Source organism: Elephantulus edwardii, unplaced genomic scaffold, assembly GCF_000299155.1.
Source record: "Elephantulus edwardii isolate Elephantulus edwardi_28Jun2011 unplaced genomic scaffold, EleEdw1.0 scaffold00168, whole genome shotgun sequence".
Lineage (NCBI taxonomy): Eukaryota > Metazoa > Chordata > Mammalia > Macroscelidea > Macroscelididae > Elephantulus > Elephantulus edwardii.
The window spans coordinates 5,117,633-5,127,533 of record NW_006399918.1 but is presented as its reverse complement, the minus strand read 5'-3'; the positions used below and the strand labels follow the sequence as shown (position 1 = coordinate 5,127,533).

Below are 9,901 nucleotides of genomic sequence, written 5' to 3'. Positions count from 1 at the left end.
TAACACACACAAGCGAGGGCCTGCTGAAGATTATCCAAAACAGCTGCACCAGTACATCAGCAGAGAACTATGAGATGTGCAAGCTAGATTTAGAAGAGGCAGTGGCACTGGGGACATCATTGCCACCGTTAGATGGATTTGGTTGAAAGCAGAGAGTACCAGAGGAGTGTCTGTGTTTCTTTGACTAAGGCATTTGACTGGATCACAACAAATTGTGGCTAACCTTGAGGAGATTGGGAATTTCAGAACACCTGATTGTGCTTAACGAAATCTAAAAAAGCAGCAGTCAGAACAGCAGGGACACACTGCATGATTCAAGATCAGGAAATGTGTCTGTCAGGGATGCATCCTGTCGTTCAGGACGCTGAACTTTATGAGGAATGTGGCATCAGAATTGAAGAGTGGCTGTGCCCTGCATGGTTTTGGGCCCCTTGTGTATTCCTCTGCCTGCTCTGCCCACAGCATGCCTGCCAGCCCACGCAGGTCCTGAACGGCGAACCCAGGTCTGGTGAGCGCTGACCAGCCAGTAGGTGTCCTCTGGATGTCTCCCCACCCCCCACCCTGGCGCAGGTGAGCTGGGAGCCATGGACACCCTGTTTTGGTGCTCCCCAAGCAGCTGCCTTCGCTGGCAAAGCAGCAGTGGCAGCGTCGAGAAAACCAGACTCACTTTGCGGAACACAGCTCCTGTGCCGGAAATTCTCTGGAAGATAACTTGTGGGTGTTCCCAAGCCCTCCCAAGTCAAGCAAGATGGCCTTTGGAGAAACCAAAAGCTGGTGATCTCTCTACCCAGCCTGCTGCCACTGCATTATTTGGATCAGTACAATCAGAACTGTCTTTCTAAGAATTAGACATTTGTGATTGGTCTACAAGGATGCTATTTCCTTCAGTGGCCACTCAAGGAATTATTTAACAAACTGAAAGTAGATACGGATTAAAGTTTTGCAGTTCTTTGGTATATACCCATTTGCACATATCCCATAATTGTATAGTTGATTTTTCTAGTATGGAAGAATACCCCAGGCTGACAAAGAATCAGTTAGTTATATTCTACTAAACCCTAAGAAAAATCAGAAAGACTGCTTTTTCTCTTTGAGCACAATTATAATTTCTGTGTTTCGGATAAAGAATGGAATTGGATGTTTTGGGGCAGAGTTTTACAAAGTGTGATATGACTAAGTATATCATTTCTAAAAATCATCGAAGAGACCACTATAAAAATAAAACTTGAGTTGCATAAAAAAAAAAAAAGACAATCACAACCATTAAACCGTCTCTAATCCTTAAAAAAAAGGTGGAGTCTTTTCTCTCTACCTTTTGGATCAGGGTTTGGCCACATGGTCTGCTTAATCATTGGGTTCTCATAAAATGAGAGGTAGCAGAACATCGAGGTTGGTGCTCTGTAGTGTGGGAAACCTGCTTGTATGTGAACAAGCCTGAGCTAGCCTCTCAGAGGAGGGGAACTAGGAGGAAAAAGGCCCTGGCTCCAGTTATCCCGGCCAAGGCTATGAACAAGAGAGTGAGGTAGCCCAAGACGATTCAGTTATCCCAGCTGAGGCTATGAACAAGAGAGTGAGGTAGCCCAAGACGATTCAGTTATCCCAGCTGAGGCTATGAACTTGAGAGTGAGGTAGCCTGAGACGATTCAGTTATCCCAGCTGAGGCTATGAACGTGAGAGTGACTTAGCCTGAGACGATTCAGTCTTACATGATGCCAGCATAGACTAAACAAAATCCTAGCCAACCTACAGAATGGTGAGAAGTAATATATTTGCTGTTTAAAGCCGTTAGGTTTGGGGATAGTTTTCAGGCAGCAAAAGATAACCAATATATTATCCACTCTTTTAGACCACTCTACCAAAGCACTTTAAGTACTATGCAAAGCAAAAATTAGATTTTTTTTTTTTTTCATCATGAAAGGAAGAAGAAAATCCTGGGCTATAATGCTAGCATCCAATCATGTGCTTGAGAAATTGTGGAAGTTGTTCCTTTGCAACTTTTCAGGCCAGTGTTTAACAGCCCTGTCCACTGACATTTTATCTCCTGGTACTTGAAAATAATTTTAAATATTCATAAAAGTTAAAAGAATAAAAATAGTATTAAGGTCATCTGTATGATTTTTACCAAGACTCACTTATTACCATTGTATCTTATTGCTCTATCTTTTGTGCTTGCTTTGTCTGTCTGTCTGTCTCTCTCTCTCTCTCTCTCTCACACACACACACACCCCCGGTTTCTTGTTTTCTGAGCCATTTGAGGGTTAAGTTACAGATACCACAAAATTTTACCTTAAATATTTCAGTTTCATTTCTTAAAAAGTAGGATATTCTTATACACAACCACAAAACCATTTCCCCAACTAGTCCATTTCACATCAGTACAACTGTTAAATCTGTCTGTATTCTAGTTTGGTCAATTTATCCAATATCCTTTATAATTTTTTTTTCCCTTTCTCCAGTTCAGATTTCATGTAAAGCGAGGTATTGAATTTAATGGTAAATCCCGTTAGCCTCCTTTAATCTGGAATATTTACACAGCTGTTGTCTTCTATGTCATTGACTTTTAGAAGAACCCAGCTCCTTACCCTACTACACTCCCCACTTTTCTCTCTAACATTTATTTTTGTTTGAGTTAATGTTTACAGGAAAAATTAGTTTCCCATTCAACCATTTATACACATTTTGGTTTGTGACCTTAGTTGCAATTTCCTCCTTACATGCTTACATGCTTTCCTCCTTACAAGAGCATTCTCCCCACTTCCTCTCTGGTTTCCTCATTTCCATTCACCCATCTTTCTTTCCTTGTCCTGTCTTCTGAGTTTTGTTTTTGGGTACGTGTTGCCCATTTGGTCTCATCTCCTTGATTATTCCAAGGAACACACTCTTCATGGATGTTATTGTTCACTCTGTGTTAAGTCCACTGGGATTCAGAGCAGCCCTATGAGCTACAGGTCTGACCCTTGTCTTACTCTGTACCATCCTCAAATGCGTGAGCCCATTTTCGTAGTCCCTGTGTCAACCATCTTATTGAGGGTCTTCCTCTCGTTCGCAGACCCTTTCTCTTTCCCACTGTCTAGGTCTGTCTATGGTTTGGCTGGAAGGTGATCCCTAGGAGTGAATTCAGTTCCAGATTTGAAGGGTGTCTAAGGGCCTTCTAGAAGGTTCTTATTTGGGTTTTGTTTGGTGTTGCCTAATGATTAGACTCAAGTTACATTTCTCAGGACCGTCTACTCTGTATGTGGTTCTGTGTCCTTCTCAGGATATCACAGCCTTTCCCCACAGCCTTTCCCCAGGTGCTTCTGAAGCCACTGACAGAGACCCCTCTGGCCAGGCTCATCGAGTTCCCTCACTATAGGACAGCACATCCGTGTATTTCTCCGTCTCCTTTCACAGGAACCTCCCACACCAGCCCTACCTGAGGAACCATGTTCTTAAAAGAATCCATGATCCTGGAGCTCTTGGCTTCTTGATAGTAGGAGAAGCAGCCAGTGATAAAGACCACAATGGCTAGCACCACGCCCAGGTACAGCTGGAGAGAAAGGATTTACCAGAGGATCGTTTTCTTCCTCTCTATCCTCAGAAAATCACTTTGCAGAGGTGATGGTCATTCCTCTAAGCAGAAGAAGCCAGAGGGCTCAGTTGGAAAAGAACCTGAGATGGGGCCAGCACACTTGGGGTTTTTGTGAAGTAACCGAGCTATAGTGAGGATGGCGGCAAAATCCTAGATCAGAGAAGGCCTAACTTCCTCTCTAAGATGGTTACTTATGGCAGATAAGGGGGGCATGGTGAGGGACTTTTAGAGAAGTGAGGAAGGGATTGCTAGGTGAGTGATTACTAGTTGGGTAGATAATTGAAAGGGAGCAGGTTTCTGGGGAAATGATGAGTCCTGCAGTGCTGGGCCAGTAGCTTTCTAGATACAAAGTGAGAAACACCAACACAGAAAAGAGGCTTATGGTAGAAAATCCTAGGTGTAGGAAGGATTTGGGCCAGGGGATGTCAGGAGTCCTAGGTGCTGAGCAAGAGGGTATCAGAGGCTGAGTAGGGTCTGGGTTGTGCTGTGCAGAGCACTAGTAGTTGAACAAACTCACATTATCATTGGTATACGCATCATGAAAATAGAACTGGATGCCATACGCCACAAAGCAGAGAATGGAACCAGTCCATAGCAGGATGGAGAAGCCACCAAACATTTGTTTACAGAATTTGACCCATTCTGGAGTGGTGGGGGGTGGAGTAAGTGTATTGGGTCCTTCTTGTTCTAGAATTTCTTGTGCTTGTTCAGGGGTAAGGCCCTGTATGGGAGAGAAATGAGAGAAATAGTGAAAATAGAAGCCATTATGATGAAAGGAAATCCAGCTTCCGATTCTAGTTCTGCTATTCACACATGAAAGAAGGTCTCTGAAGGTCTGAGAGTCCTTCCAAGATAGGGTAGGACTTTAAAATTTGTACAAGGAATACTATTAAAGAAAGAATAGCATTTAGAGTATTCAGATAGGAAGGGTTTTTAATTTATAGGTTAATATATAAATTTGCTCGGCTCCACAGTCAACACTCTTGGCACCAGCAGCCAGGAAATAAAAACACGTATTGCAATGGGAAAGTCTGTGGTTAGGGACCTTTCTAAAGTACTCAAGAGCAACAGTGTCTCTTTGGAAACTAAGGTGCGCCTGATACAGGCCATGGTCTTTGCAATCACTTGTTATGCATCAGAGAATTGGACAATGACTAGGGAGGACAGAAGGAGAATTGACGCCTTTGAGCTGTGGTGCTGGAGAAGAGTATTGAATGTACCATGGACTGCCAAGAAAACAAACAGATTCATCCTTGGAGGCAAGGATTCTGGGGCTTTGTCTGACATACTTTGGACATGTTGCAAGGAGAGACAGGTCTTTGGAGAGGGACATCATGCTGGGTAGAGTAGAGGGACAGCGCAGGAGGGGAAGACCCTCCATGAGGTGGATTGATTCAGTGACTGGGGTAATCGGGATGGGTGTGTCAGAGGGGGTGTGGTTGGCGCAGGATAGAGCAGGGTTTAGGGATGTTGTACATAGGGTCGCTATGAGTCGCAAACGACTTGACGGCACATAACAACAAACAACAAATAATATATAAATGTTTCAAAACATCTCTCTTGGGCCTGGTAAATGCTGAATAAGAACCTTGTAGAATATTTTTGTTTTGTGTTATTAAAAGTGAGTAAAAACTGTCACTACTTTTTGTTGTTGTTAGTTGCTGTCAAGTCAATTTTATCTCATGGTGACCCACTATGTGGAAAGTAGAATGCTCCATAGGTTTTGTTTCTCGTCAGTAATCTAAATTGAAGGAGATTGCCAGACGTTTTCTTTTGTGGTACAACTGAATGGGCATGCCCTGCTCCCCTTTAGCTTTAATGACTAATCTAAAAGTGAAGTTGGCCTTTTCTCGAGGACAACGCGCTGTGGGCGGTCTAGTCTGCTGGGTGTTGGGCTGCTAATCAAAAGGTTGTATCTCTGATGGTTCAAATCCACCGGCTGCTTTGATGGAAGAAGATGGGCAGTCTCCTTGAGGCTGTTAAGATTTACAGCCACAGGAACCCAATGGAGTTCGAAAGATGTGGAAGCAACTTGAGGGCAGTAGGGTGAGGCGAGTTCTCCAAGTGTGGCCTGGAGAACTCTAGGGTCCCTAGACCCCTCAGGGGACCCAGAAAGGCAAGTCATTTTCCCAATAGCACTAAGTCATTATTTGCTTTTTTCATTTCCATTCTCTTAAGATGTGTGGTCATGTTTTCCAAGGACTGCATGACATGTGGTATCACAACAAAACTGACTACGGAAAAGATGTGGAAATCTGGCTATCTTCTATTTGAAATAGGGACAAAAAGGAAGTTAATGGAAATGTAAAATAGCATTATGGATTTTTTAAATAAAATAGTTATTTATCAGAAAAACATTCTTTTACTAATATATAATGGATTTAAACTTATTTTTAAATAATCCAGTAAATATAGTTTCAGTGTCTCCATTTTAATCTTTAAGACACTAAATGCCAGTAAATGCAACTCTCATAAGCAGAAATTCTTGAGGATATTCTGTAATTTCTAAGACTATTAAGGGATCTTGAGTACAAAAGTTTCACAATCACTTCACTAGACCATTCTTGCTCTTTTAGATACCAGTACTGAGTTCTTTGGGAGTAGTTACTTGTAGAATCATCTTTTTCTAGCCTTTGTCCCATAACACTTATTCTTATAGGATGTTAAGGGGCAAGAACATGGTTTCCAGGTAAAGGGGCTTGATTTCTAGGTCCCTTTTCACTCTGGTAGCCTTAGCATCAGAGTCAGGGCTCTCTGCTTCCCTTGGGAGTTCCTTCACTCACCATTTCCAGGTCCACAGAATACTTGGCACTCAGCTCTTCCAAGGTTAATTTGTGATCATTCTGAGGGGGTAGAGTCATTGAGGAAAAGGAGTGAGCCCAGAGCATTTCCAGGGGATGGGAGAAGAAACATCCAGGGGAAGACGTGATTAGTTCTCAAGGTAAGATTAAAAGGGTTGACGGGGAACGTTTTTAGAGAGCAATTGGGCAGCAATCATCTGAAATGTTCTCACCATAACCACTTCCTTCTTTAGATTCTCGATATTGTCAATCTTTTTCTTTTTCTTCATGTTTGCTTTCCTTTGGGTATTAGGCTTCTTAATGGATGTTTTGCTTACAGCCTTCTCAGCAAAAGTCTTTGACTTTTTCTTTTTGTCCTGAGACTCCATGGTTTTCTCTGAATATAGCTGGCCCAGTTCAACTGATGGGCACAAAGCAAAGAGAATAAGGTAAATGAAAGGAAGGAAGAGATTAGGGGGTGAAAGGAAGGTAGCAAGAGAGTATAAGGAGAGGAAATGTAAGGGACAAAATAACAAAATGGTGGAGTGAGGAAAGGGAAGGAAGCACAAAGAATGTAGTAGAGCTGTGGAAGGGAAAAAGAGGTGAGGAGGGAGGCCAGGACTGGGAGAGAATGTAGAGAAATGAGTCTAAAGGCCAGAGAGGAGAGACAAGTGAAACCAAGAGGGGAGAAAATGCAGCCCAGAGAAGCAGTGAGAGGTAACAGGAGGAAGTGCTGGGAATGAAAGCATTGAGAAATGAGAAAAGGGTGAGGTGGTGAAAGAGGGAAGGCGAATGTGAACCGGTAAGCAGCTGGAGCTGACAAATTGAAGAGTGAGGGCCTCTAGAAACAAGAGGTAGAGACTAAGTAGGTGTCTTGATCACAATCAAGTGGTGGGAAATGTAGTGGGAGTGAATTGACTCCAAGGATGACTGGGAGCCCCAACCCAGTGGGCGCCATAGCAACAGCCCAGCTCTATCAAGTCATCACAAAGGCCTCATATTAATTCTAACAGAAAACCTTCAGCTCTCAGTCTTGAGATCTGTGGATGACTGGAGCAGAGAATTTCTGTCTGAGAGCAAAACTAAAGTCCCAGCTTAGTTCTGTAGATTTCTGGGGCTCAGTGGTTCCCCTGACACTCACAAAACAGGGACTCTCAGTGTGAGTGAAGTGTTTAGTGAGGCAGACTCCACCAACACCGAGTGAGTTTTCTCTTGTGTTTTTAGGAAGTCATATAATAGAAGGGATCTCTGGTGACTTAGAGGCAAGGAGTTGTGCTGCCAACCTGAAGATACGTGGTTTGAATTCACCAATTGCTCTGAGAGAGAAAGATGGGCAATCTCCTCCTACATGATTGATAGCCTCTGAAAACCTGCTGGAGGATCAGCTATGAATTGGTTCAGACTCAACAGCACATAACAACAACATGTAACAGAAGAGATTCTTTGAGACGAATCATGGTCCCTGTGTTTATTGTGATGTGCTGTTGAGTCTTTAGAGATTCATAGCAATCCTATATACAATAGAACTATCCTATCCTGAGTCAGTCTCATTGTCTCCGGCACACCTACCTCCATCATCCCAGTTACTGGGTCAATCCATCTCATCTGGGGTCTTTCTTTCCTACGCTGCCCCTACACCTTTCCAGGCATGATGTCCTTCTCCAAGGACCTGTCCCTTTTGGCTACATGTTGGAAGTACGTGAGACGGAGCTTCAAAATCCTTGCCTCCAAGGAGCATCTTGGTTTTACCCTCTCCAAGACAGACTTGTTTGTTCTCTTGGCAGTTCATGATATGGTCAACACTTTTCTCCACACTAAAACTCAAAGACATTTATTCTGTCATACATTGTCCATATCTCTGATGCATAGCAAATATTGTAGAGACCATGGCCTGAATCAGGTGCACCTTAATCTCTATACTGAGACCATTGCTCTTTCCCTTTGACACTTTGGAGAGGTCCCTGATAGCAGATTTCCTTAATGCAATTCACCTTTTGAATTCCTGACTTGAGTGCCAAGAGTATTGATTGTGGAGCCAAATAAACTGAAATTGTTAACAATCCCAATCTTTTCTGCATCTATCATGGTGCTGCTACCAATTGGCCCAGTGGTGAGAATCTTTGTCTTCTTGATGCTGAGCTTCAAATGACTTTCCACAGCAAATGCTTCAGGTTCCCCTCAGTTTCAGCAAGCAAGTTTTTCGGCAGGTTTTATCATCTGTGTAACTCAGGCCGCTGATGAATCTTCCTCCAATCCTGATATCACTTTCCTCCTCCTAAAGTCCAGCCTCTTCAATGATCTGTGTGCATACAGACTGAAAAAGTGAGAAGACAGGACACATCCCTGATGTACTTCTTTCCTGATTTTGAACCATGCAGTGTTTCCTTGCTCTGTTCTCACCATTGCTTCCTGGTCCAAGTATAGGTTTCACATAAGCACAATTCAAGTATTCTGGGATTCCCAATTTTCTCAATGTGAGCCACAATTTGTTGTAATCCACACAGCCAAATGCTTTTGCATAGTCAATGAAACACAGAAAGACATTCCTCTGATACTCTTTGCTTTTAGCCAAGATCCATCTGACATTGGCGATAATGTTTTTAGTGTCATGGCCTCTTCCAAACCCAGCTTATATTTCTGGTAGTTCTCTGTCAATGTACTGTTCCAGTTGTTTTTGGGTAATCTTTGCATATAGGACTTTGCATACAATTTCAGTGATATTTTAGTGATATTGTTCAATAATTTGCACACTGTCATCATCTTCTTTTTTTTTAACGATAATAAATATAGATCTCTTCCAGTAGGTTGGCCAGCTGGTTGTCCTCCAGATTTTTTGGCACAACTTGGTGAGCATATTCAGGGCAGCGTCTGTTTGTTGAAATATGTCTACTGATATTCCATCAATTCCTGGGGCCTTGTTTTTTGCCAATTATTTCAGAGTAGCTTGAACATTCTCCTTCATCATCAATGCCTCTTGATCATATGGTGTATCATTACATTCTTCTATGTCAGCAGATTCTTTTTGTTTGTTACAGTGACTCTGTGTACTCCATCTTCTCAGAATTCCACCAGGCTTTGCTGACAGTCAGGGAATTAAAAGTGCTCCAACCCAGTTTTGGGAAGCCCTGGGTTTTGCAAGCAGGAAGATTACAGATTCACCTATGCCATCTCAAATCAAGTAGACAACACCAGCTTACAAAATCTTGAGGAAACATCACCCTCACCTGGGAAATTTTCTTACTGTGACACCAGTGTGCGGCAAACAGATCAGAGACACTAAGTCACAAGAAGAAAGTCCTGGAGCAGAAGCTCAGAGAAATGACCTTTCCCCAGAACTAACTCAGAGAGAAATACTTCCCTAAAGCTAGTATATAGGATTTGGACTTAGAGCCTCCTAAACTCACGAGAGACTAGCAGCAGCGTGTGAGACCAGCACTAGACCAGCACTAGATATGAGCTATCAAAGAAGTAACCTGAGGCCTGAGCCATCATATCAAGGACTGGATGGGGGGAGGCAGGTGCTGGCTGGGGTAGGCGGGAGGGGAAGGGCGTG

At 43.0% G+C, this 9,901-nt stretch overlaps 1 protein-coding gene across 1 annotated transcript in view; it reads right to left on the bottom strand.

Moving 5' to 3' along the window:
* ATP1A4 (ATPase, Na+/K+ transporting, alpha 4 polypeptide) overlaps positions 1-6,638 on the bottom strand; it is a 67,847-nt gene extending 61,209 nt beyond the window's left edge. Inside the window, exons 1-4 of the mRNA XM_006895461.1 lie at positions 6,582-6,638; positions 6,352-6,411; positions 4,086-4,289; positions 3,413-3,526 (exon numbers count right to left, since the gene is read on the bottom strand). Coding sequence (XP_006895523.1) covers positions 3,413-3,526; positions 4,086-4,289; positions 6,352-6,411; positions 6,582-6,638 — 435 coding nt within the window. The remainder of the gene's footprint in view (positions 1-3,412; positions 3,527-4,085; positions 4,290-6,351; positions 6,412-6,581) is intronic.
* Positions 6,639-9,901: the final 3,263 nt, after the last annotated feature.